This window comes from Myiozetetes cayanensis, unplaced genomic scaffold (genome assembly GCF_022539395.1).
Source record: "Myiozetetes cayanensis isolate MyiCay16 unplaced genomic scaffold, myiCay2020 scf1, whole genome shotgun sequence".
Lineage (NCBI taxonomy): Eukaryota > Metazoa > Chordata > Aves > Passeriformes > Tyrannidae > Myiozetetes > Myiozetetes cayanensis.
This window is the reverse complement of record NW_026086604.1, coordinates 134,727,736-134,755,553: the sequence shown is the minus strand read 5'-3', so window position 1 is coordinate 134,755,553 and position 27,818 is coordinate 134,727,736. Positions and strand designations below refer to the sequence as shown.

Below are 27,818 nucleotides of genomic sequence, written 5' to 3'. Positions count from 1 at the left end.
TGAAAGCATTTCTTTTATTCAGAGGCTTTATTTATGCTGAGGGCTCTTTGTGTTGTTTTTTAAATGTGGGACTTCCCTTGAGGGAGGAAGGCCTGTTTAGCAGTGGTATAAAACAACTGCATTTAAGAAGGTTAGAGCTCAGTGCAGACCAAGGAACCATTGGGAAATAAAACATTTCAAGTTTTATAGTTGCCCCAAAGCCTAAGAATTCCTGAAAGCTAACTCCACTGGAGCCTCTGTGGCAGGGTGCAGTTTCATCCTCAGGACCCAGCCACATCGGTTCTGGTGCGCTGCCAGGGACAGCTACAGGTGACCCTGCTCTCAGACACCAACCACCAGCTGTGCCCTTTTCAGTTGGTCCCAGCTGGGCTTTCTGCTGCCTGAGAGCAGCTGATATGAGGAAGTAGCTGCTTTGTTCCGTTACTGCAGTTGTGTCCTGAATCATCCTGAAAGGAAACTCCTCAATAAGCTCAGCAAAGTGCTCTCTCTTTTGCTCAGTAAACACTGTGATGTGCTTTTTAATTGTTTCTGGCACACCACCCTTTTTGCCATTATCTCCTCAGTGTCTTGATGGTTAACAAATAAGCAAAAACTACCTCATTTTTGTTGTAAGCTATAGTAGATAACAGTGGGGTGCTGAGGTAATGGGAAGAAATTTTAGGAAAGGAGCACTCACAACACATTATGCTTCTCTAGCTGTAAGAGGAACACCCTACAGGGTGGATCTGCAGACAAGAATATTTATATTTGAGATAGTCTAGGTTCAGTTTCAATATCATAGGCTGCAAAATGCACCGCAGCTTCAGGCTAAGTATCAAACAACCTGCCCATGATGTGCATGATCTTGCTGTTGCTACACTAATACCAGTACCCAAGCCAGCATCAGCTAAGTAACCCAGGTATGACCACTGAAGTTGAAATTAAATTGCTAGATTAAAGAAGAAACAGGATAGGGGGAGCTGTCGCTCCTGGGGATTTAATGCATGTTAGCTGAGTCAGGCACAAGGACTAAAGGCTCACTGTCTCTGCAAGCTCCACACCTGACTGTAGCCTAGGAGAAAAATCTGCAGAAAAAGCACATATCCCATTCAGAGAGATCCAGGGTGGAGCAACATTCAAAGAAAATTCAAACGTTCAGAGTCATGAAGACTTTGAGGCAACACCCATATTGTTCACGTCTGCATCAGACAACCTGAGAAATCTCACTGTTCTAGCTAAAACCAAGTCACCAGTGTTGTGGTTAACATTAGTTATAGTGCTCCTCTTTCCTTCAAGTTCTTGGCAATGCCTGACACAACGACACAAAAACCCATTCTCATTCTGCTCATTCTTGTAATATTTCTTGAGTGCTTTTCCCTCCTTAAAGACACACCATAAAGATGTAAAGATGACCAAGGTTGAGGGGTGGCAAAATAAAATGTTTTATATTTTCTCCCTGCCTTTAAAGGCAGAAACAAATGTTACTGTTTTTAGCCTAGTTATTTGTTTAGGAGGCTCATCATACAAATGGGGACTGGAGGAAAAGAAAGGATGTTTCCTTCAAACATGAGGCCATATTCAACTCCAAGCCAGCCCATTCACGGCCAATTGCTGCCATTTCAATGAACAAAGGACATTTCCCTGTTCTTGAAGTAAGGATGCCAATTAGCTTAACCAGTCAGAAATAAATACAGTATTTTTTCAACTCAATGCTCAAGGCTGGGAAATTATGCCTGGTTCTGAATTCAGCAGGATATTCTGCCTAGCACAGAAGCAAAGTACTGCTGAAGCTGTTACATCCTTGTGTATCTCCTGCACCATAAAATATAATCTGGTCTCTTGCCTGTGAGCTGGACAGTTTCTTTTGATACATTTGAGACATTCAGAGCAAGTAACTTGGCTGATGACTGCTCGCTGTTTTGACACAGCAGTTCCTGAGAGGGTCCTCAGAAAGCAACAATTCTTTAAAAAAAATGCAGTGGTATGCTATTATTCAAAAACATTCCAAGTGGTATTACAACTTGCTGGAGCTAATAAGGGCCGAAGACTAACATTTTTCCCCAAATGTAAAAATTTCCTTTGATTCACAGCCACCTCAGTGAACAGCTAGCATGGGCTATGGCTGCTACTCTCTCAATTACTTTACCCCATTTGTTGTAAGACAGATAATGTTATCCTGCAGGAAACACAAGCACCTAACCAGAAAAGAACCTCCACAGATCCCACTGTCCTGAGGGACACACAGGGGAATGGAAGAGCTGTGAAGACACAGCAGAGCCTTGGCTGTGGAGAAATTTCCAAATGGCTTGGACTAAACTGGGCATCCAAATTCCTTCAAAATTACTAGGTTATCAGTATAATAAAGACAAATGTCTACCCGTGAAATCCATTACCTTTTGCTCACTGCACCTGTCTGCAAAAGTGCTGTCATTTCATCTTGAGGATTTCATTCTCAAAATATGGCAGGATAAGAAATCATCAAGGATGACGGTTTGTTTCCTTTGACATGTCAGGACAAGTTTCTCCCAACAAGAGAGATATTTTCTTCTGGGAGACTTCCATATAAAAACAGAGAGGAACAAAATGTGACTAAGTGTGACAGATGGCTCTTCGTTACTGTCCATACACTTTTGTGTCACCAAGATCCTATCAGAGAGACCAACATTTAACTTTGCTTTTTCCCTCAGCCCACAGATCTCAAGATGTATGACATCCTCAGCTCCAACCTCCAAAGGTAAGAGAAGGATATGACAGAACTCATTGCAGCAGCATGCCTTCAACAAGGTATATGTAGAATTCAAATTAATGTACAGAAATTATAATAAATATTAAACTCTCCATGCACCACCCTCAGAAAGCCACCCTAAGTGAGAGACTTCCACTTCTGAAATAACAGAAGATTATAAGGCATCAATACTTGCCCATACTTCCTGACCAACTCCAACCACTGCAAGAGACAACTGTTAAAAGAAGCTAAGATTGAAACTGAGCCAGTAAGGAATCTACCAAATGATGATTTGTAGGAATTAAAATGAAGAACGATCACCGTAAAATAATCTACTCATCACTAGGTCGTGTTGCTCAGAAATAATGATCTGATCAATATGATGTTTACCGCAAACATGTTTTAGAAGCATCGGAGCAAAGTACATCTCATACATTTATAAGCCTATTACACTAAAGCTTTCCCTAGTGAGCTTTTGATCTTGTTCTTCTCATTTCACATTGAGGGTACAGCACTAACATCACACATGAAATAAAGGAAGTATTTTAGTTGAGTTGTGACTTATTGCTAGTGAAAATAACATACTTCTTTTCACAAAAGATGGAAGTAATTATTGTGAACAGTTATCCACATTGCTAGATGCATTCAAAAATCATGCTTTTATTCTCATCTGAACAGAATGTGAATAACCGTCACTAAATTAGCCAGATACTTCCTTGACCAGTCATCTGTTTAGAAAATCAATTTCCCATTATTTTTTACATCAGCTCCCCTTTTCCTTTTTTTTCATTAGAGGTTGCACTTTCCAGAAGCAATACTTACCTGTTAACTTCAGAAGGCTCACCCATATTTTACAAAAAAGGATAAAGTCCTTCTTGCAGAGCATTTTGTGGAGGACTATAGTATTAAAACTGCTCATCTGTGTTAATTAGATACATCTGTTTCAGAAAATAAGTATGTGTCTATAAACCACTTCTGCTTGGCCATGTGTAAATTAGGCTAGCAGATATTTTGTAACTGAATTAAAAAAATGCTCTAAGTATGCAGCTACAGCCAGAGATGTGGTATTGTAAGTGACATCTGATATGAATGTGTCCTTTAAAGACTTTTTTTTCTGAGATGACAAGATACTGTGTTTTCTAATACTCTGTTGCACTGCAGGTCTTTAAAAAGAAAAGCAGCAACAAGATTATCTTCTGCCTTGTACACAGCAATCCCACTGTATTCTAAAATTTGTATTAATGACAGATAGCAAGCAAGGCCCAATTACTGCAACCTCAAAGCTTCGTTTCTATCTGATTTAGGTGAAAAGCATGGGCTTCTTTTCCTTTTCTGAAAGGAATGCAGAATTCCCAGCCTATGTGCAGTGCTACTACCTGGAAAGGCAGCAATGAGATACTTATTCAACAGCAAGCATTGATTTTCATGACTGGATGAACAATGTATTTTGCCCTCCTGCCACAAATAGTTGTGCAATAAAATATGACAAACGAGATGTCTATTCCTGCAAGGTTTTGTGTCTCAGTTCAACAACCCCTCAACAGGTATGACTATGCTGCAAAAAAAATAGACATACTTTAAAAATTATATAATCCATGGTGCTCATAACATCAACGTTAGGGACTGCCAGTCTCATCATACATCTGCCCTGAGTGCCATTTGTCCAAATGTGCCCAGTCACCTGAACAGGCAGCACATTCATTCCTGATTTGAAGACAACTTTATAGATGCAGTGTAGACACATAGCATAGGACTATCAGTAATAAAATTAAGGTTCTAAATGTATGGTGCTGATCAATAATGAAGCAAAGAAGAAATTACACATGATGTTGCAGGAGGTATTTTATCTCATCAGGGTCCCTGGAGTTCCAAATTTAAACACATTTACATATAAAAGAAAATGTGTGACATTTGTAGAACTTGTTTTTCTTGTACGTTACCTTTAAGACAAAGCAGTGATCTGTAGGTGCCTTGTATTTCACTTTGTGTTGATAACCGTAATACACATTCACATTCTCAAACTGCAGGAAGCATGCCAGATCCCGTGATGTCTACAAATGAAAACCAAGCACATCACTGTTAGAACTAATTGAATTTTGATGTGAAACTCATTAATAGGACCTTTATCAAGTGCAGGAATGCCAATGTTTTTTGTTCTGTAACTGTCATGAGGCTGACTGAAAAAAAAAAAAAGATTAATTTAAAGTGTGTGCATTCTTAAACTAACAAGTGGAAGAGGGTAAGTACATATTACAAATAATACATAACACAGTGTAACAGTTTTCTCTTGTTCTGGTTTTTCTGTGCTTCATTGCCTTGTGTGGAGATCTTGGCTTTTGGATAGTAAGACCAAAGAGAATACCATAGTAAGAAATCGCACCCTTACAGTTCTGCCTGGAGAAAGAGGGTTTGGGGTTCTAAATTCCTTCAAGAGCTTGTTTGTCTTTTGTATACGTAACACACAAACTCTCATCAGGACATAAGCACACATTTCATCTGTTTTGCTTTGAGCTTTCTTGAATTTCCTGGCATCATTCCTTTTCTGTTTATCATAGTATTGTTCACAAAATATTGCTAAAATAACAAGGTTTCTTCTGCTGGCACTTTTCTCAGTGAAGAATTTTGCATACAAAGCATAGCTTTTGCAGTCTTTTGGGTGGAAATGCAAAAATAGCCATGTCATGTGGTCACTGTTGGCTAAACCAAGAAACCAGGAAATTATAGGGGGAAAAAAAAGAAAACAACAAACCACAACCCCCTCTACCCCTAGGAATGAGGTTATATTTCTGCATAATTGGTTCTTCTATGCTGTTCTCATTGATACTTTCATTACAATACACCCTCCAGTTGGCTTTATTTACAAATTGAGTTTACAACTAAGATTTATGGGGAGAGGAAACACTCCACACTGTATGTAGTAGGACTTCTCTCTCTCCCCTCTCTCCACTGCAGCTGATGCCAGAGATTTTATGAGTGACTATGTGGACCTAGGTTCCAGAACATGCCCAAATCCATGCAGTGTATAACGAGTTGTTTCTTTCCTTTAGGTACCAAACAATGGTGATTAAGACCAATACGAATGTAGTTGACATTTTCTTAGAGTAAGGAACAGATTTTTATGCAAGGGAGAAGGCACTTATTGCCAGTATTTGTGCAATGTTAAGATGACAAAGCAATACAATTAACAGAAAGAGATTTTTAAACTGTATCTGCTATTCTGATGTTGTTGTTTTGTGATCCTGTCAATTAACAGCCCATTTTGGAATAGGACATAAGTAGAGCAATGCTGAAGAAAGAAATTAAGACAGTAGTGCTGACTGGTGTTGGTTTGTTAACAAAATCCCCCAAAACAACAAAAACCACCACAGGCATGGGTGTAGAATTACCTGAATGTGTCCCTGCATTTTCACGTTCAACATGTATTTTACAGCCAACACAAAGTGCCAAAGGTATGACAGACTTCTTTCTCTCTTGTAACAAGTGATAACATGAATATACAATGAATTTAAAACAGCTGCAGCAGCTGAAGATACTATTGTATGACACTTCTTTGTTTCTGCACCTCAAAGAAAGATCACTCTACCCACAACCGAATGATGTACAAGGTGCATGTACACTCTTCACACCATCCTGACATGAGATGAACTCTCGTAATTTAAGGGCTATGACTGAAGAGCTCTACTGAATTCTGCTGTAGTGCTTTAAGATGTTTAACACTCTCACTGCACTCCATTCATCTACCAGAGATTACTGTCTCCACAACAGACATGTGTACTGAGCCTCATCTATTCCAATACAGAGTGCAGTAACTAACTTAGATAACCACTAAACACAGATTTGAGCTCAGAGACTTGACTTTCTCTGGAATGTCTAAGACATGGACATATGCACCCTTTTGCTGAAGGCTGTTACAGATGCAGGAGCAAACAGTTGACTGGTACTATCTGAAAGAGCTGTGACTACTTGCCAAAGAACTAGATTCAGGATGCTCAATCCCTGTGAGTGGCTGAGTTGGTAATACAGTGATTTTAAAGCACTCGCACTGTTCCTAAAAATGGCTCAGTTATAGGCAGGGTAGTACACAGCCTGTTACACAGGCTGTAACAACTAATAGGCAATAAAGTGTTAACCTGCAGTTACAAGGTGACTCTCTGGTTCCATCTGAGCCTACATTTGCAGCCTATCCCATGAAAAGAGAAAGCACTTCCCTCATTTGCATTATGATGGAAAGTCACTGAAATGAGTATCACTGAATGATGGAAAAAGGCTGAGTAGCTATCACGACATGCTTGCCCTGCCTTGGTGTTGTACTACTGATCATCATTGGAGGCATGCTACAAGGAAATGTCCAAGATGGACTCTGCACTGGACTATTCTTACACTTTTTCCACCTTAAGTGCCTTCCAAATAGCATTCTAGATCCTAATCAATAGGATGCTGTGTGTGCAGCGTGATTTGAGGAGTGAAAGCTATTATCTCAGGGTCACACAAAGTCAAAGTAAATAGCTGTGAAAGCAGCCAGGTAATCTGTGTTTCACTGCGATTTGGTTTTAAACACAGGTTACCAGAGCAGCAGAAGAGCATTCCTTCACAAGATATATTTTTTTTTCCTTTGTAATTTAGTCAGGAAATAGCAGAACAGTTAAGTTTTAAAGCACAAATCCTAAGAGTAAAATTTCACCAGCAGCACCAGAATTTCCAAATATGAAGCATTAGCAGAGCTGTATGTGGTAACAGAAGTGGTTTTCAGAATACAAAAAAAAAATATAAAATACCATCAGTCCCAGAATCCACCATTCTACCTCATTACTGTGGAAATGAAAAGCCAGCCACCCTTATGTGCAACACATCTAGGACCCTTTGCTTCTCCAGTACTGCCAATTCAGAATCTAAATATTTTGCAATACTAAATGTCAGTGCACTTGATTCAGACAGGTAGATGCTTCTGTCTCACTTGTTTCTACACAGAGGGCAGTCTTTAAAAGCCTTAAAAGGCAGAGCACATTCTCTAGCTACAGATCAGTGTAGGAAAAAAAGTACAGCATTTCTGCATGCTGGTTACTGGTGCAGAAAGTATCAAATAAAGCAAAATTCTACCTTTTTGGTGATAAGAAATAAGTTTACTTGACAAATTTTTAAAATACTCTTTCACAGGGAACCCATGTAACAGCGAAGCATTTTGGCAACACAACACCAGCTGATGGGCGCTTTGCTGTTTGTCTTTCCCCTACTGACTTCCGGAGCAGTGCTATTTCCTCAATGCTTTTATCTATCCCCACAAATCAAAAGGAGAGAAACATGACAGGATTCAGTGACTACATTCTAGTATTTGCACAAGTGGTGTAGTCAAAGATGAACTATAAAAACCCCAACCCTCTCAGATGCACCAGACAGTGCTCTTAAAAATGTCACCTTGGGAGTTTTACACTTTTACCTCCATGAATTGTTTTATTGCTAAGAGGATTATTTGGCTTCCTGACCTTGGTTTTTCCTTTGGGTACATAATAAATTCCAGAAGCTCGCAGAAGAAAGTAACGCCTCTTCCAGGACTTTTTTCCATCTTCTTTTAAATAAAGGGCCCCTTCAAGCTCTGGCACAATGACAGATGTCCCACAGAAGCTTTCCTGTGCAACAAGAACAACAATGCACAAAATAAATCAATTTAGGCACAACCCTATCAATAAATAGCTATCAAAAAATGCTTCTTGAAAAGTAAAGATATTTCCCGTGACAATGAACACATGAACATGGGGAATGCAGGAGGTGAACACCTTAAGACAGGCAAAGGAAACTTTTGCAAGCTAATGTGGTAACTCTGCCATCCAAGTTGGGTGCTCACAGTGAAAAAGAAGGCTTTCAAAACCTCCATTCCTTAACAGGTCAAGCAAAAACCTACAAAAGGTTTTAACTAGATATAGATATGCTCAGTGAAGGCAATAGAGCAAAACAGTTGGTACTGTTGCTGGTTTTTTTTCTCTACTGCTGTATTTATAGGTTCTGTAAAGAAATACTTCTGCAGAGAGATTCTTTAGGGACTCCTCAGAGCTCTAAAAACATACACAGAAAATCTCCCTCGCAATCTCTGCTTTCACCTTTAAATACATGCTAGCATTTACAACACGAATTGTTTGCTCGAAGGACCTACTGTTGGATAATTTTTAATGCCAACACACCTATCACTTAACATTTGCATTTTAGAATTCACCAGGACTTTTGCTGGGTGACATCTGGTGCCTTCCTGAGATCTACTAATTTTGAAATGTGAGTCCTCAGTCAGCTGAGAAAAGCATTTCCTTACTGAACTTTTACTAAAAACCCAAAATGCTTTCTTGGAGAACTGTGATAATATTTTCTTTCAGATAGCTCTCTGGGTTTTTCTCAGGCATGCAACTGAAGCAAACTTGAGCAGGAAAGGTAAGAGGTTAAACAGACTTTCTGGAAAAGTGGAAAGGTTCTTTTTCTGTTTTAGTACTGCTAATAATTAGAGAAGGACATCTACTTCTAACCCAAAAGATAATTGCTTACTACTGGTCAACCTTAATAACTACAAAAGGTCCCAAGGGCTGGCCTAAGGGTACACAATCTGCATTTTCAATGAGGGGCAGCAGATGCAGAGGAAAATCTACCTATTAAACCTGAGATACAAAGATGCCAATGATCACAGAATTTCCTGTTGTTACATACGTGCCCACAAAGAACTAAATGCTGTTATTGCAGAGCAGATGCAGGTAGTGGCAGAATTTTGGTGACATTTGCATCATCAACCTAATAAATTGACTTACCTCCAGCAAAGCCTCTTTATTTTTATCATTCATTTCTTTGCTTTCATTCTTCCCTTTGTTTGCCAGGTAGAAATTCTGATGAAGACACAAAAGAAATGAATGTTCATTATAAAGCCAGCAATACAAGTAACTAAATTACTACAAACTCACTCAGTAGTTACTGAGTATTTAAATAGAGCACCGGAGTCAGCAGGTGCAAGAGGCAGATGCTCATGGACCCTTCTTATAGAAAAGTTTAATCACACCTGCCTGCTCACGAGTTTTAATTCTTTATTTTGAATATAATTCAAAAGTAATAAAAAATTAGTTTTACCCATGTGTATACAGCCTCCCAAAATTAAAAACAGTGGTTTATGGTTTTGCCTGTTTTTCTGGATCAATGGGTTTGGTTTTAGCATTCCAATTTTTACTGCTTCCTTTATTTTACAAGTGGTAGAGAACCTAACATTTGATTGCATGCTGATATACAGTGAATGCAAGGCAGTATCGAAAGGCTAGAAAGCCTTTTCTAACAACCCAATCTTGCAGTCTGGATGTAACTCAGATCTTAATTTTTAGTAAAAGTGTTTATATGCTAAAACCTTTATCCAAAGTTACTACTTTCTGCTTTTAAATGCCTGCTCATATTCTGCAAAGTATTCTTATGCAGTGAAGAAAGTATTAAAAAATCTAGAAGAAATTAGAAGAAATGATCACCATGATATCTTGGCACACGTGCTCCAGCCTACCGAAAGAAAAGCCTACCCTCCCCTCCATTTCTGTGCCAGAGGGTTGTAAAGCTTCAGCCCCCTCAGAGGACTCAGTGCCTATCCCCCTGCAAACAGGGAAGCACCTCAGGCTCATACTTACCAGTAAAAATAAATTCACCCACTGTTAAACAGGATCAACAATTCTGCATCCATCTTCATTGTACAGATGGAAAAAAGGACAGCACTTGGACATACTTGCAAATTCTGGCAGCGGGAAGGTAGCTCAGGAGCATGCTATGGCTTGTGTGATGAAGCATGTGCAGTGCCTTTGCTCAACAGCAGGGCCAGACAAGTAGAGCCTGGCAGGCTGCAGATTGTAAGGCAGCTGAAAGTGAAGGAAGCGGGCAGATCAAGGATGCCAAGCATCAAGCAGCATCTGGATCCATGGGCTTGAGGCCAGAATGATAACACTCAAAATTCTCATGTTCTATAATTTTTCAGTTTATCTGACTTATCATCTCTCTCCATTTTTTCATGTCTCAAGACTTTGAGAAAGGGACAATATATTTACATGCCTAGAACTCCACGACAACTAAACTGCAACATAAATGCAAACATTACCAAAATAAAAGTGAGAAGCGTGTAAATGAAGGAACATGATGTTACTACCATATAAGAAAGAAACAGACAAGCAGCAAATCTGCCCTGCCAGCATACCACGTTTACAAGCAACAAGGTCTATCTGATCTTCCACACAACCACATCTTCTTTTTCAAGCAGTGCTGTGAACAGCTGTCTGCCAAAACACAAGCCTCAGAGCAGATGGGTTTTGGAGGGGCACCAGGAGAGGAAGGGGAAGAGGTCTGGATCTCAAAAACAGTTCTTTAAAAACTGCTTTCTTAAAAGTTAGTATTAAGTCAGGCAGAAATATATAATATCAGAAACACAGTCACCTGCCATTTGGCATGTGCTGATGCCATGTCTATGGTATGAGAAACATTTAATACAATAGACAGTTATCCTAGGAAATGCAGCTGGTTTCAGACTGCGTGGATATATTTTTAGTCCACAGCTGAAGGTAAGCAAACACTCAGGACCACAGCTTTGCAACTACATCTGAAGAAAGTATTCACAGTGGAAAAAAACCCAGGCCAGCTCAAAAAAAGCACCACTTAAAAGTGTGTTCTCAGTATAACCTGGAGTGATGCCTGCCTATGCAGTCCAAAACCACAGATCTGAGTGACAATGAGTAACTCATCCTTCTGGAAAAAAAACAAACACTGTTCTGAGCAGCTGCAGCCCAGTCCTCTGTGCACATGCAACAGGTCTTCTTGACAGACAGCACTATCACAGCCCTGCTGGCCTAATGTTGGCACACCCGCTTTGGCACTGATGAAGGTATGAAGAGAAATCTCAGAGAGCACTGTTAGGCTGGGTTGGACCTTCAAACTTTGGGACGGATTTGGAAAGTAGAGGGACATGCAAGCTGTAAGCCTTCTTCTACAGATCATTATAAAGGCATAGTACAACCCCTAAAATACACAATGAAGATTTATCAAGGTAAGCACACCTTATCACTGTCTGAACAAGGCTTGGCTCATCAGCTTTACTACTGGTAGGAGAGCATTCATCTGGCTCAGTCAGCCTTCTGTGCACTGATAATAAGAAAACAAAGCTCCTCTGATTACAACTGATTCACTTTCAGGCATCTGGCATTTATTTAGCAGAAGCACAGACCACCCTGTACTGACATAATCAATCGTAAAGAAAGTTTGCAACAATATCCATGCTGGATCTCTAACACCACAGCTTTTTCATCAGGGAAGCAGGGCTCTGTCACCTAACTCAACACTACACAGATGTACACTGTCATCTTTCACCTGTCAACACACATTTCATTTGTTACTGATTACCTTCTCTGTGTCTTTGACCTGAAATCTGGAAGTACATGGTACTTATTTGTCAGTGGCTAAAAACCTGTGGAGCAGACTGTGCACTGTACTTGTTTTATCACTGTGTGGTCTCCTATTTTTGATGAGAAGCATTCATCCTAGAGGAGGCAAACCACATGTGTCCATAAGAGGTCATTTCAAGTCCAGTAGTCAAAGGTCATGATAAAAGGCAAGCTCTTTCCTGTGTGAGGACACTGCTGTGAAATGCATGTTTGGTTTGCAATGTCAGGTCATTAATGGGACAATATATGGCTACAGGGCAGCCCTCTGCATACATCTACAGATTTGAGAATTAACTATTTCTTACATTCAAAAGACAAGTCTATGCATAAAATCTTTCTACTTAAGGCTACAGCCATCTCCTTTTGTATGGAAAGGCAGGTAAAAAAACCAGGCTGTATCTCTCTCCACTGTATAACCCTCGAACAGTGGAAGACAGAAAGTGTTTTCAATAGTTTCAAAAAACATCTGTGGTGCCATGTAAGCAAACCAAACTTCGATCATGGTAGAAACAGTAGCCTTAACTACTGCACTGATCAACGTTCACATCTCTATATTCATAAAAAAGAATTTCCTAAATGAAACATCACCTCTCTCATACCTTTCATCCTTTCTCATGAACAGCCTCTTATAACTGGGAATACAGCAGCAAATACTTGTCAGTACACAGCAAAAAACAGGTGTTCCAAGACAGCATGCTGCCCCTGCATCCCCTCCTGCTTAGGCTGTGTTTTTGCTTTCAAACTACTGCAAGGTCCACAACAGCACAGATCAGACACTATGCACCAAAAAGGCAGCTGCTTCGTACTCGTGACTACCTTCTTCGAGCAACGGGCTGCCTGTTTACATTCATCCAAACTGCACCCAAAATGAGGCAACAACTGGCCAGCTCACATCCCCTTTCAGATCACTGCCACTGTGTACTGAATGCAGCATGGTTTGTGCAGAAAAAAAAATAAAACAGAACATGGTCATATCTGCAACTCAGGATGTGTCCCCCAGAAAAGTGCACACTAAAAATATTAGAAGATACCTATAATTGCTCTGAAGATCAAAAATGTAAATAAATATAAGACAAAGTTCTTTGAAACCCCCAAAAAGAGAGAGAAATTAAGATTACTAAGCAATGGAAGTACAGTGAAAAACACTTCCCTGTTCTCACTTCTATTTTTTTGCACTTTTGTCAACACACTCAATAATCAGGTTCCCTGCTACCCTTTTATGTTTCCTTCACTGGGTAACAGTGGAGACAAAATAAAAACCTTGACTCATAGGAAGTTGCCAAACTCGTGAAAAACAAAAGTATCACCCACTGGGTACTAGCCCAATTTCACTGATTTCAAAATAAATATTCAAGCAATGAAACTCACTGTAGCTGTCCAGTTACGGAAGACACTACAAGTTCTTACTCCACCCCCTTCTGACACTGTTGAGAACTCTTGCTTTTCAGAAGAAATAAAATGTCAATTCAGTTATGGGTTCTCCATTGGAAGGTGTAACTCTCACTTCTGCCTCACATATGAGGGAGCAGAAGCATAAAGCACTCACTGTACAGACTTGCAATAATTTTCATAAATGCTGTCCCATAATAATAAAAAAAACCAAAACCAAAACCCCCCACATGCTGTTGCCTGCACCGTTTATCAAAAGAAAACCACAGGAAATCAAAGTTCATGCAAGGAAAAGTAAAATACAGTGTTCTAAGAGCATGACCAGCATTTAGTCAAGAGTTTAGATTCAGCTACCCCTTAAAAATAACTGTGTTTCCTTTCCTCCATTTTTCTTTCTTTTAGAGTATCTTTTAGCTGAGAATTATTCTTTGAGCTTTTGAAAAGAGGTCTTTAAACCTGACAACCTCTCCTTTCAAGAGAAAAGCACAGCATCACTCAACCACACGATAAAGCATCACCTTTCCCATGTTATAAACGTTTTCTTTATTTGCCCATGTATCAGTATGTATTTTTGTTTCACTCTAGTCATAGACTTGTGATGTTCCATCTCTCTAGATGAGTCACTGTCAGCAAGTTCCCTGCTGGGTAAGTTATATCACAGTGAGGAAAGGGCAAAAGTGTGCCTGTCTTCATGGAAGAGGTGGACACCTCAGGATTGTGCTTTTTCTACAATGTATTCCAAACACTTTAAAAAATATTTTAGAAACAAAGCTGCAGAGAAATATTAGATAATACTGCATGACAATAATGACAATCTTCAAAAAAAGCCACTGGCATTACCTGAGCAACATGTTCCTAGCACAGACACAGAGAATAAATCCTGCGTTTCAGAATCTCAGTTGCCTCTTAAAAAATGAAATGCATTTAATTAATTGTTGTTTAATCTATACCAGCTCTACAACTACTTCACAGAAAGAAACGATTAATGTTGGCACAGGTCACAGACCTTTTCCAGAGGTCCACTTGTTTTAGGGAGGCATCTGAACACCTTTATAATAAATTTTTTTAAAGCACTTAATTGTGTCAAACCTCTGTAATGAAAATTTTGTATCACTGATTTGTCTAAGAATAAATTGTAGGCACCTGTCCACCTTCGGAATTTAGCCTTTATTTTTTTTTTTCCCCAGAAAAGTATCTGCGAGTTACGAAACTGTGGGATCTCCACAAACAACCTCCAACAGAACAAGTCCTAAATACGACCAACAAAGAATTCAACTACTGCTGCATTGGGTGTATCAAAAAAAGCATTCTGCAGTTTCTGTACTCCCAAAATGAGTTTCTGAGGCAGCCTTGACTGAGCTAGGAGGAGGCTGAAAATACTGAGAGTACAATATCAGACCACTAGATTTCAGTTTTCCATTGGTTACACTATAATTTCCTCATGTAGTTAGTTAGGTAATCATACACCCTGCCCTACCCCACCCCAGCTCAGCACTTCCACTTGGTTTACCTTTTCAGGGACTCACTCCAGATCATGTATTTTATCACGTTTTATTATCTAGCGTGAGTTCTGTCTGTACAATACTGATTATTTTCTGCCACAAAGACGGTTTGCTGATATGACAGTCCTATTTTACCTGTCTCACAATGTTTGAATTTACTAAGCCTGAGAGATGGTTAGACTTTATTACTGGCAAAATATTTCAACAGTATGATAGTTGCAACTACCCAGCCCCTTTAGACTGTTCATTTTAGAGCTTATCTGAAGAGGGGCTAAAGCTCAGTGACTGCAGACCGGTCCCTATCCAGTTAAGATGGGAGAACAGAGTTACATTACACTCTTGCTCTGGTTTTGGTTTAAGTCACGTTTATTTCTAATTTCATTCCAATCAAAACGACCAGAATCCTCATCAAAGATTTACTTCCTGTGAGAGCTTTAGAGCCTTGCCCAAATAACATTACCACTGTACTAATCAAACGTGCCACTGAACCTCTGCTACTAGGTATGTCCATGTGCATTAGAAAGTATGACACCTTGAGCCATCATGTATGTTTTATTTACAAACTTTTTTGTTTCATATTAAAAATCAACATCATTCCATGTACACTGCAGGGTAAGTTTTCTTTGCTTGACTGTGGGTACTTGTGTCAATAAAAGAAACTTCCTCTCCACAGGTTTTATTTGAAACATTGGCTCATTCTATAAAAAAACAACTTCCTAATGACCAGCTTGGTGAGATTTGCTGCCAAATGATATACTTGACTCTTTTTTTTGGCAATGCTGAATTGCTGATTTTCCTCTAGCTGCTCTCAGGAACAAACCAGATGCTCAGTGAGCTAACAGATCACTGACAAGGGGAAAAGATCTTGTGGCCCAGAATGCATCAGCTGTATGTGCAAGGGTGTTTGTAAATACGGTTTTGACCACAGAGCAAAGAAATAACACAATTTGTGTACACATCCATCCTGAATAATTTGATGCAATTCAGTGTGCAGACCCTCCCTTACAAAGCTAGACACGAGTTACTGTTCACCCAATGCTTCTTCCAGGTCTAAGTGAAATCCAGATAAATTCTCTGTAGAACTCATCATATTCTTTATGAAGTATCACATACAACTGACAAAAATCCGGACCTTAAAGGAAAGGTTGATTTTCATCAGAAGGAAAAGTGCAGAAGCTGTAATAATGACAAAGGCCAGGTTTTTACAGCTGTGCCATCTCACCCCAGTTCTAAGAGCTGTGCCTAAGCAAGGGCTTGTACTGGAGGTGAACTACATGCTTCATTTTTTAACACTATGGACAGGACTCTACAATAGCATCAGAAAAAAACAGAAAACACTAATTTTCAAATCCTTGCATTCAACATTCTGGGGTTCCTTCTGGTTGAAAATACAAGTTTTACTTTCTCTAATTCTGACCTGACAGAGCTGAAAGCAAATTATTAACACAATGGGCAGCATGCAGACTAAATGACCTAAGTTTAGACTCTAATCCAAATATCATATTAGCTTACCTGGGGATTTTTAAATAAAGCATATTTTTCCTTTTTTTCCAAAAACAGAATCTTATTCTCAGTGTCTCGAGTCCAGTCTGATAACACTGCAACAACATTTTCATGGTCTTCAAAAAACCTTTCTGGAGAGACAGAAACGGTAATGTAAGACGTTCAGACTCTTTCTCCCCTCTCCTGAGGCTGCAGAAATTCCTGTATAAGAATGTAATCATTATCTGATGTTCACTCAGAGCTGGACCATCCAGCTCTTTTCCACTACACAGACAAGAGTAAAACCACATGAAATCATGTCACATGGAAGGGCAAAGCAGCTACAGAAGATGTCTTATGTAGCTGTGGCATGCTCTTGGAATTCTCCTGAATCACTGTGCTGTTGCTTCAAGATCACAAAGGATGGAAACAGTGACCCACCAGGAACAGATGGTTACACCCATGTCTTCCAATGGCTCTCTGCTTTTGTTTGCTTTTGGTTTTTTAAGGTTTGCAATATGATCAGTGAGGTGTATATTCACTTCGGTGAACACATTGAAACAAATCTTTTTACTTATTGGAACAAATGAAAAATTGCTTTTTCTCAGTAGGGAAGAATTCTATGCACTGAAAATAAAATGTTCAGTTTCAAGCAACTGTATTTAAAAACACAAATAGAAAAAGGGAGGAAATAGGAAGACAGACTGAGAGCTGATGTGAAGATATACTGGTTCACCCACCATCACTGTAGCTAAAAACCTTACCAGGGGTGTGGGAGACCTAGTGTCAGTTTTGTCCCTTCCTGATCTGCTCTGAACCCAGGTCCTCCACCCAGGAAAGCCACAGGGTACGCTGAGGTTATGTAGCTCTGATATCTTCTTCTGCAGTTTCACTTATATAAAGTAGCTGAACAGTAATATAAACCCCCTTTCAAAGGAAAAGGAATTAAGTGTCATTTGACAGATCATTTTGGAAGGACCCAGCCTGTACTTTTTTACAAATTCAATACTGGGATAGGGAATTCACCCAGCTCCAATTTTCAGTATGATTTTGACAGTCCCCTAGGAACAGCTGTACTTCCATTTCAGTGCTCTAATGATCACATCTTCCAATGGCCTAGGTTGGCCTAGGGTAAGAGGAGATAACACAGGACACATTTTGTAGGCTTTCTTTAAAACTTCTTGCTACTTCTGACAAGGGTTCAGTATATCTCATCCAAACTAAAATTTTGTGAATTAATTAAATTCACAGAACGGGATTAGCTTCAGTACCAGTTTGCAAGTACACAGTAACTTTTAACTGCACAAACAACACAACTCATTTAGCAACTCATAGATAAAAAATAGAAATAAAAAGCACTATATAAACCCCAGGTAATGGTTTGAAGAGTAAATAGTACCTTATAGCCCATGACAGCCATAAAACAATTCTCAGATCATAACACAAATTTTTGCCACATATACTTTTGTTTGTTCATCTCCTGTACCAGGATTTTCATGTATAAATGGTGTGATTTTACCATCCCCAGGAGGGTCTTTTTAACAAGTATTGTTACCAGAAAAGAAAAAAAAAAGTCAAATCTGGATGCTTATTATAAGGCAATAGTCTTTATTGTAAAATACATGCTGGTATGTACAGGCCAGTGTTATATCACCATCTCACTACTGAGATTATTTGTGATATTTAACATAATTAATCTAAAACTGTAGTTTATTTTATTTGCAATTACAGTCTTTCAAAATAACAGTATATATAAGATACCCTGTCAAAGGTCTTGTGATATAAAACTAGCTGGGACCTTTAGATCAGTGTGAAATACTTGCCGCTCAGATTTACTTCTTAAACTAAACGTAATTTTATTCTCTTAAATGCCTGAAAAGCAGGCAGAAAGATGAACTGTAGAAAAGCCTGTCTTCAAGCTGATAGTAATAAAGCTATCTAAAACAGCCTAGAAGTATACTGACAAGAAAAAAGAATAGTTCACATTGTTTTGATTTTGAAGAAAATTAACTACATGTTGCTGTGCACTGGAAGCAGAAGAAAGAATATGTACCATTCCACTCATATTGAAATTCCCTTCTGCAAACAAAAAGGCTACATTGCCAGCAGATTTGGACCTGGTAATAGATGTCTGCATCAGGAGTTAATAGATTTTTCTTTTTTTCCTGAACCAGCTATAGGTTTATTTCCTTTGGTACTTTTCTTCTGTCCTGGCTTTTAAAATAATTTTTATTCATTATGAGAGTAATTCCTTACTATACCAATACCCTAACACTAACCCAAAGCATGTAGCATTAGCTGGGACTAAAGTAACACAAGTAATTTTTACTTACAAAAAAAAAAAAATCTAATCATTAACTCAATGTTTGTAGCATATAATCTCCCTGATACCTTCAGATTTAACTGCATGATGGGAAATCCAAAATGTCTATCCAGATTACGAAGAAACACAAGTCCATTCTTTTTAATAACTATGGAGATTCAGAAAACAATCTCTTTATGTGCTGTCATACTAACGCTCAGACGTGTCTGTCTGAAGTCACACTAGACAAAAGGGAGCAACTTTCTAAGACAGAAAAACACTAAAACTATTCATCTCATATTTATGAGATTTCTAGGGTCAAATGACATCTGTAGTCTTTCCTTAGTTAAGATAAGCAGGTACAAAAGAACGCAGCATCATTATCATAATCAAGTAGCAATAACACATTGGTAGTAAATATCTGTGCCAATCTTACAAGCAGATGAGTGTCTCCTTGCTCATGACCAGTCAGGATTTTTCCAGCTATTCTGAAATTTCTTTATTTTGGGTTAGCAAAATGATTACAGCTGGGGCTCTTTTAAAGCTGTAATATTGGCATTTGACTTTATTTGTGCATTTTCTGCTAAGGGACTGTAAACTCAGAACATTAAAGGCTGTTTGACCATTTCCCATTTCTCTAGGTCAAATGCGACCCTGAAAGAAAGTTGCGGCAATTTTCCTTTTCCTTTTGATGTCAATACCTTTGCAGTCAGGGCAATAAGAATATTCTGAAATAATTCACAATTAGAGAATACTCTGATCTTAATCAGACCTTGAAGGCTTTTTCAAACAAAACTCATTACGTTGCATCAAAAAATATGTAAGTTTTGCACACCTGTTTCCTAGAGACCTGCAGGCCAGGTTAGTTACTTCCTAAATAATAGCAGAGCCATCAGAGAGCAACATCCTGTTCACAGCCACACTTTAGGAAAGTGACTATCACAAATGAAAAGCGTTAGAAATTACTGATATGCTTCTCACAGTCTTGTTTAACTACAACATTTGTTTGGCCAGTATGTAACAGCCTGCTGACAGCACTCAAGCACTGCATCCTCTCTTCAAAGAGCAGAGTTGAGTACTGGTGTGTTCGGGTCTGCCACCACCTTGAAATTCACACAGCTTCTTCATTTTTTGTAAAATAGAACAGTGGAAATGGTGATGGGCAAGGAGCCTTCTGCAGTTCACAGCACGGCTGAATGGACTCACTTCTACAGCAAGAACAGCTCAAATATATTCCTGCAGCATCCCTCAGCTTAGAGTGTGTGATGTTCCAACTCCAGGGGACACAGGGGCAGGAGAAATGTTACTACATTTTCAAGATTACCAACGGCACAGTACGCACTGTGTCTGTTTGCTATATGCTGTGTCACTACACCACTTACCAATCTGCAGCTCTGGGTACATTTCATACAGACACCAGTCGACGTTGCAGTCGCAGTGGGTTTTCTCAAAGAGATTGTCTAAAACATCCCGTGTCACCTGACGTTCATCCACCATGAGCGACTTCGAGCTGTTATCGTACATGTGCACCTTGATAACGAGCTGAGTAGAGTCACAGAAGAGTCAGTTAATTTCAGAAGCAAGAAAAAGGCTAGTCTGAATCTGCTAACACAGATAAGAAAGATTAAGGCTGAAGGTTATTACTGATTCAAAGGCACCCTGTTCCACAGTGAGCTTAGGGAATAGAACAGCTTGGAAGTTTTCACGTTATATTGCCACCAAAATAAAGATCTTTTCTCAAAAAAGAAAACTGAACCTTCTCCTATGCAAGATTTCAGGACAGGTGAAATTGCCAGGGAGAAAAAAGCAGAGATTAATCTCTTCTCTACATCTATTACACGTGCAATTAAGGAAAATGCTTAATAGGGAAAGCAAGTACAAAAGGACAGAGCATTCCTAATGCAAGCTAGAAATGTGGAAAGCTTAGCTTTAAATGAGAAAAAGAGCAGAAGAATCTTGCCACACCAATAGAGTAATCTGAAATTGGACTGTACTAAGACAGGCAGTAGTCCAACAGCCATCAATAAGCAAACAGATGAGTTATTTATATTGACCAAATTAACCTAAGACACTCATTATTTCTTCATATGGTGAAGTATATGTTAACACAACGTGCACTTCTTTCAGAGGAACAACACAAGAAAATGCTGTAGTGTGTAAAATGTGAAAAAAACCCATAAATACATTATAAGGAAAGTACTTTAAATGCTCCATTATTACTGAAAACAATAGAACAATTCTCTACAGGGTCTGTACATGGAAACTGGAACCAAACTGGTGACTTGGGCAGACTTTTCCATACAGTCTTGTTTAAATAGCTCCTTATTTGAAAATGTGCACATAAGAACCAAAGTCCGCCCCCTCCTGAAGTCCAAGCTCTGAGCTTGCTTTTCACTACCCTCCCTGGCCTCTGCTCTCCACTTTTGGTAAAAGAGAGAAGACCAGTTTTCTTGACAATTAATTAATCAATTCAGATTTCAAGAATGGCATAGTAATGTCATAATAGTGACACAGCCATAAGACTGAGCCCTACTTCTACCACATGGTTCCAAATATTCAGGGTGGGAAAAAAAAGTGTGGGGAGAAAAAGAAATCTCACAAAGGAGAATTGCTAACATTGCAAGGAAAAGGGGATGAGCAATGAGCAATCTTAATATTCAACAAAGGTAAAGAAAGCCAAAATTGGTGAAATCCCCTCAATACATTCTCTCAGATGTAGCATTTGTACATGAACATGAAGTGTTCTGTGGGAATCATCTCAAGTCTGGACCACCCCAAATTTATTGGATACTTCAATTCTTCTTGGCAGCCCTGCAGGCTCTGATCTCCAACACTTCCCATCTTCTGTTTGAGCAAGACTGAAAGGTCATGACCGTTTTTTCTTCACATCCATTTTTCAGGGTTACTGAACACCTGCAGCTCCTGTTGAGCTCAGTTGGAACACCAGTTTAGGATGAGTGGGCATAATTACATGACACATTGCAGCACTGTGCAGACACTGGCTGGAAGCTTTCTAATTTCTTGGTCTAAGATAATTTCTATTATCCTTGTACATAACTACACTGCTGTGAAAAGATTTAGCAAGAAGACTCTCATTAATTTAATAGGGTTTAGCTAAATCCACATCCACTGTAGAAGAAAAGTTTAATACTTGTGAAACTAGGACAGCATAAGTAAGCAACATTTTAATGCACATTCCACTTTCTCTAAAGCAACCTATCAAAAGTGTGCTTTGCCCCAGAATTAAAAAAAAAAAAAAAAGGCAGAGCTTTCCAAGTCATCCTAAAAATAAGTCCTTAAGGTGGATGACAAGACAGTTCCACAGAGTATCTTTACAGATAAAATGTGAAAAAGCTTAGTCATTTTAGTAAGAACTTTATTATTAAGAATCATGATAATAGATACTTAGCTGGTAGCTCTTATGGTAGCATTTACTATTTTAAGACTCACCTTTCTAACTTTGGCTTCCTTTAATTTCTCCAATGCAAGTTTAATCTTGTCAGCTTTAGCCTGTGCCTCTCGTTCTTCCTGAAAAGATACAAGATACTTGTTGTATTTCTTTTTAAGTAACGCCAGCAATTTATGTTTACTTGAAAAGTGTTGTTTCCTGTTATTTATACCAAGAACATAAGGCTTGCCATGGGAAACTTCACAGACACAGGGAATCTCTGGCTTTCCTTGAGCTAATATCCTCCAGCCAATGCTTTGATTTACAAGTTCAGTGCTTCCTTTTGTTGCCCAGTCCTACAGCTCTTACATGATCTGTTTCTCAAAAGCTACAGGAATGCCTGAAAACTGGACTCTTCTATGTTTCTGTATGTACAACTGATACAAAAGAGGAGGTGAAGGAAGGCCCAGCCTGAATAAAACAGCACTGTGGAAGCAGCTGCTTGGAAGAAAACTCAGTTCTCAATAGGGTTAAGAGCTAAGATTATCTTATTCATCGCAAGTTTTGAGGCAGGTTCAACCAAAACTAAAGTACTCCTGACTGATACCCCTTTTGCTGAACTAAACATATTTTGCTTTATCACTGCTTCAAACATGCTTCTTGTTGCCAAATTTTCCACTATCGATAGCAGACAATTAGTTAACAATATATTTGGGTTTTTTCTACACAGGTATGGAAATTTGCATTGCTACAGCTCAGCAATGCTTAACTTGAAGAATCCAAATAATCTTTTGTAGTTGAACAGAAGTTCTAGGGAGGGAAGAGCCTGTCACACTGTGGCCCTCCCCTTATCACCCTTCTTCAGGAAGCAGAAAAACCATCTTAACAAAAGTGGTTGAGTGTGGCGTGGGGAGGTTTTCTGATGAAAATTTTAGGCAGGTAAAACTCAGGCTTCACCTGCATGTAACCTGTATTGAACAGAGTTCACACATTGTACAAATCTGTGCATCAGAGCTCTCACCTGAGGGCCTTCATGTTTTCATAAGCTTTGTCTCACTAAATGTAGAAAAAGAAAATTAGCTATCAAATGCAAAATTTTAGCACTGTTAGAGAAATGCTTTGATGAGCTATGAAAATTTTTTTCCCGCTACAGTATCATCACCACATTTTCTGAAATCTTTAAACAGAAGCATATAAAGTCATCCAGACAATGCCACAAAAAATGTAGAAAGCCTTATTTAGCTTAAAGACAGTTTTAAAAAGAAATGTCAGAATTGACAGAAACTTGTGAGACATCTCTATGTTTCCCTGAAAGAAAGGCTGTACTTCTTAATTTTGGCACACTTAAAAGGTTAGAAAAGAGACTCTTAGTATCACAGCTGCATTTGGAATAACTAACACCATTCTTATTTGGTTACACCAACCAGAAGTGTTAAGACAAAACTTTAGCCTTGATTGGCTCAAGAATCACTTTTCAAGAATCCTGCCTTACAGCAACATGGTTTTGATGATTTCATTTACAGCTGAATTTCATTTTACAAAGCAAAAATGTCACGTCAAAGCAAATACTAACCAAGACAGTGAATATTAATTTGAAATCAGTTCTTTCCATATTAATTTTAAATGGTTATTACCTCCATCATTCACAATGCAATCCATGTAAGAGCCCTGTAGGCAATTTTGTGGACAGTATGCCACAGTGGTATGTCATCAGTATTTAAATACAATGTGTATCATAAAATGAGGCAAAGGCTGCAGGAGAAAGCAGAACCAGTGCCCTAATGAAGAAATCACCTACTGCAGACATATTCCTTAGAAATGCTTCTACCACCTGCTCCCATCCTTTTCTGCCTCTCTCCCTGTATCTGAAAAGAGACCAGACAATACCAGTAGATTTAACTTGGCACTGTTTCAGAGGAACACTTTAATTGAGGGAGAAGTGACTTTAAGCTACATTTTTTCATATAGAATACCAGTTGTGTTTAGCAATTATATCCTCTTCTCACTCTGAAATCTTGTTTGACCCTCAGGCAATACAAGATGCCAGCTAACAGACATTTAGCTCAGTACAACAGTAATGGGAAAGAACTTCAGTTGATTTCAGTGAGCTTTAGATCACAGCATCATAAAAATGCTGTTTGGAAGAGAGGTCTGAAGGTCCAAAGCCAGTCTCCCTGCCCAAAGCAGGATGGTCACCAGCACTAGATCAGGTTAGCCACGATTTTCCTTGGCAAAGTTTGGAAAACCTTGAAAGAAAGAGAATCTGTGATCACCTGTTTCAGTGTTACACCACCATTTCAAATGAAGAGGTTTTCCTAATGTCCTGAAACTACAAAGCTACAACTTGTACATGTTACCTAACATTACCATAGAAGAATCTGGCTCCACAAGTTTGTATCTACCCTCCAGGTATTTTAAGGATGTTATTAGATAACTCCCCAGCCTCCTCTGCCAGACTAAAAAAGCCCAGCTCCCACAGACTGTCCTTGCTGGCCCCTGATCACTCCATGCCCCTGGTCATCCCATCACCTCTACCAGACACTCTCCAATATCTCCACATCCAACATCTCCACAGAGTGGAGTGCAGTATAGCAGGAGTGGGCCTGTCAGTGCCAAGAGAAAGGAATAATGGGGTCCCTTAGTTTGCTGGCCGTACTCCTCCCAACAGAGGCCAGTTTACTGAGATGACCTTGCACTTACGGTTCTTATTCACTGTGGTATCCACCAGCATGCCATCTCCTTTCCACTAGGGCTGCTGCTCAGCCTGTCATCTCCTGAACTGTACAAATGCATGGGGTCATTACACCCCAGGCACAGGACCTTGTACCTTGCCGGGTTTCTGAGGGTTTTGCTGGCCTAGTCCTCATGTTTTCAAGGTCCCCTCACACTAAATATCTGCCACTCATCTTGTCAATCAGTGCCCTTAACTAAAAGCATCTTCAGCACATCTGCAGGTGGGTTTTTATGTCATCACTCTGGTCACAGATGAAAACCTTAAAGAGTACAAATCCCAGTGCTGATCCCACAAGCCACCTGCCAGCAAATCATTGACTACCAGCCCTTGAGTCTGGAAGTTGGGCCAGTCTCAGTCCATCTAACAAGATACCCTTCCACACCACACTTGTCAGCTTCCACACCAGGTTATTAAGAAGCTTGGTATTTCCTTGAAGGTCTAAATCAAGATGGGGACATATTTGTGGGACAATGGATAGAGCTTATCTTGATAGCATCTCTTCTGCATCAATAATACTATTTAAATAAAAGAATTCAGCTTATAAAGCTGTCTAGCTGCTGCTTTTTCAAATGTTGATATTCCTTTAAGACAGGAAGTTAGCTGTTATCTTTGAGATGCAAAAAAATGGCACAGTTCCTCTACATGTTTATGATCTTCAGTCTTCAAACAGCTCTGAAAGGTCCTATGCATCAAATGAAGCTTTACCCAGTGAATCAGTTCTTGTATCATCAGAAACGTCCTCCTCCTAGCCCATTTTCTGTTTCTTTTGCTGAATGTCTGCTGTATGATGGCAAACACAGGGGAAGTAGTGATGCAGAGGTGATTCATATTCAATCTGTGTGGACTTCTAAACAGTAATGAATTGACCATGGTTTTAAGCAAAACTGACTGGTACAGTTCTACATGAGCTGACAGAGTACTTTTCCATGTTCCCCAAAATATTTCCATTCCCTAAATGCAAACATCCTATCTCTATCATGTTACTGCACACATAAAGACTGATGAAACACATAAACACTGAAAGAGATGATTTCATGTTTTTTGGGTCACATCACTCTTCTAATGCACATGCTCTCCTCACAGGACTGTTACAGGGCAGAATTCTTACGTTATCTATCTCTCCACAACCTCACATCAAAGAAATAAATTTCTAAAGCTTCTACTAGAAATATCACATTTGATTTCAGTTGTTAAAACAGCTCTGCAGAAACATAAACAGGGAGGGCGTTGTGATAAGTCTGAAAACTTAAGACACAGGTAAGCCAACTGTTTATGGTTACCTGCTGATATCTTTGGCACGTTGTAAGTAAAGGGCACTTGTCCCCTATTTCAGATGGTCTTCAATACTTCCTTTCAAAGACAAGACCAAGAAGAGCAGAGTGATTCTGTGTTAGGATTAGGAGAGATACTTCTTGTGCTCAGCCTTACATGTAGTCTCCTACCAAATGCTGAATATCACATAACTGAACAGCTTTTCCTATTGCAAGAAATCACTTAGGCCAGGGACGGATCTGGAAAACATCTGCAGCATTGTCTTATCAGTACTAGTAGCACAGATTCCACTGAATGAACACAGTGACATCTCCACAAAGCGGAGGGATCTTTGGCCATGTTTGGCACTGATGCCAAAGCCAAGTTCTCTATAAGAAGATATTAATTGATCAGTACTTCTTAAAAAAAATCAGTGATAAATTTTCTGTTACAATAAAACCTTTGCGATGATTTATGCCTGTACTGGGCAATCAAAATGATGATTAAAAAGGTGAAGGAGTGGGTAATAAGTCAAGAAACAGGCAGAAATTGCTGAGCTCACAACAACAGAAACCTAACTCCACAGTTCACGTATGTCTCGTCATTGCAGAGCTTTCCCAAGGTGTTATCTACCTGAGATATCCAAAAGCTTTGCAGTGCCAAACACCACTTGCAAAATTACAAGAACAAGTGAATGCTTAGAATAAGGTTCCACCCAGACCTACCTGGGTAAGTGGCTCAGAAGGAGGTGGTGGAGGTGGTGGTGGAAGGTCTAAATTAGGGTCTGGAGGTGGAGGGGGCAAGTCATCCCCAGACTGGCCAGTAATGGTAACATAGAGACTTGATTTAGAACAAATGTCACTATCCAAGCCTGTTGAAGACTGAGTGACTGTACTTTGCTGGTTGCAAGAAGTTTTCTGGGCTTGTAAAGTTCTCTGTTCAACCTCATTTATGTCTGCTACAAGATCAGCCATTAAAGCATCCAGGTCTTTGTCCTCTAGGGCATTTAAGGATTCTGGAAAGAAAAACACAAAATGTGTCAGAGTGAGCGCAATGCAAAAGGCTGTTTCCAGTTCAGTGGAGATTAAACTGCAAAAGGCATAGTTACTGTAAGGTATAAGGGTTATGGGAAAGGAAACATTATACATGGTTTGGGAAACAAATGTGCTTTAGGAATAGCCATTAATCTGTTCGTGCTGAAGTTCACAGTACAAGGAACTCTATGAATAAAAACTAAATCAGACAGGAAGCTTCAGTTCCAGTGATACAGTCTCAGGCCCTTATGATGTTATAAAACATGGTCCTGATTCGGCAAGGTCACTGGGTACATGCTTAGTGATATGGATGCAAGAAATTCCATTAGCTCCCATTAAGCTATTCACTTAAGTGCACACATAAATGCTTAGCGAGTTTTGGTATAGCAACAAAACATGTAATTGAGGCCTAAATCAAGAATATCTTCATATATTGCTACTATTCTACAACTCTAAAATTAGCATGAAGCAGAATCAAAAAGCTCTAGGACACATGAAATCATATGATATCATTTGTAGCACATCAGTAATTGTGGTAATTTGTTTTGTGTTTTGAACTAGCCATGGTGTAAGAGATACCATGGAATAAAACCCTTGTAGGATGATT

At 39.2% G+C, this 27,818-nt stretch overlaps 1 protein-coding gene across 1 annotated transcript in view; it reads right to left on the bottom strand.

Annotated features, from left to right (window-relative positions):
- Window positions 1–27,818, bottom strand: part of APBB1IP (amyloid beta precursor protein binding family B member 1 interacting protein) — a 63,939-nt gene that overhangs the window by 17,109 nt on the left and 19,012 nt on the right. Inside the window, exons 4-10 of the mRNA XM_050316643.1 lie at window positions 26,903–27,192; window positions 22,255–22,332; window positions 20,187–20,346; window positions 16,533–16,654; window positions 9,487–9,561; window positions 8,185–8,328; window positions 4,645–4,755 (exon numbers count right to left, since the gene is read on the bottom strand). Coding sequence (XP_050172600.1) covers window positions 4,645–4,755; window positions 8,185–8,328; window positions 9,487–9,561; window positions 16,533–16,654; window positions 20,187–20,346; window positions 22,255–22,332; window positions 26,903–27,192 — 980 coding nt within the window. The remainder of the gene's footprint in view (window positions 1–4,644; window positions 4,756–8,184; window positions 8,329–9,486; window positions 9,562–16,532; window positions 16,655–20,186; window positions 20,347–22,254; window positions 22,333–26,902; window positions 27,193–27,818) is intronic.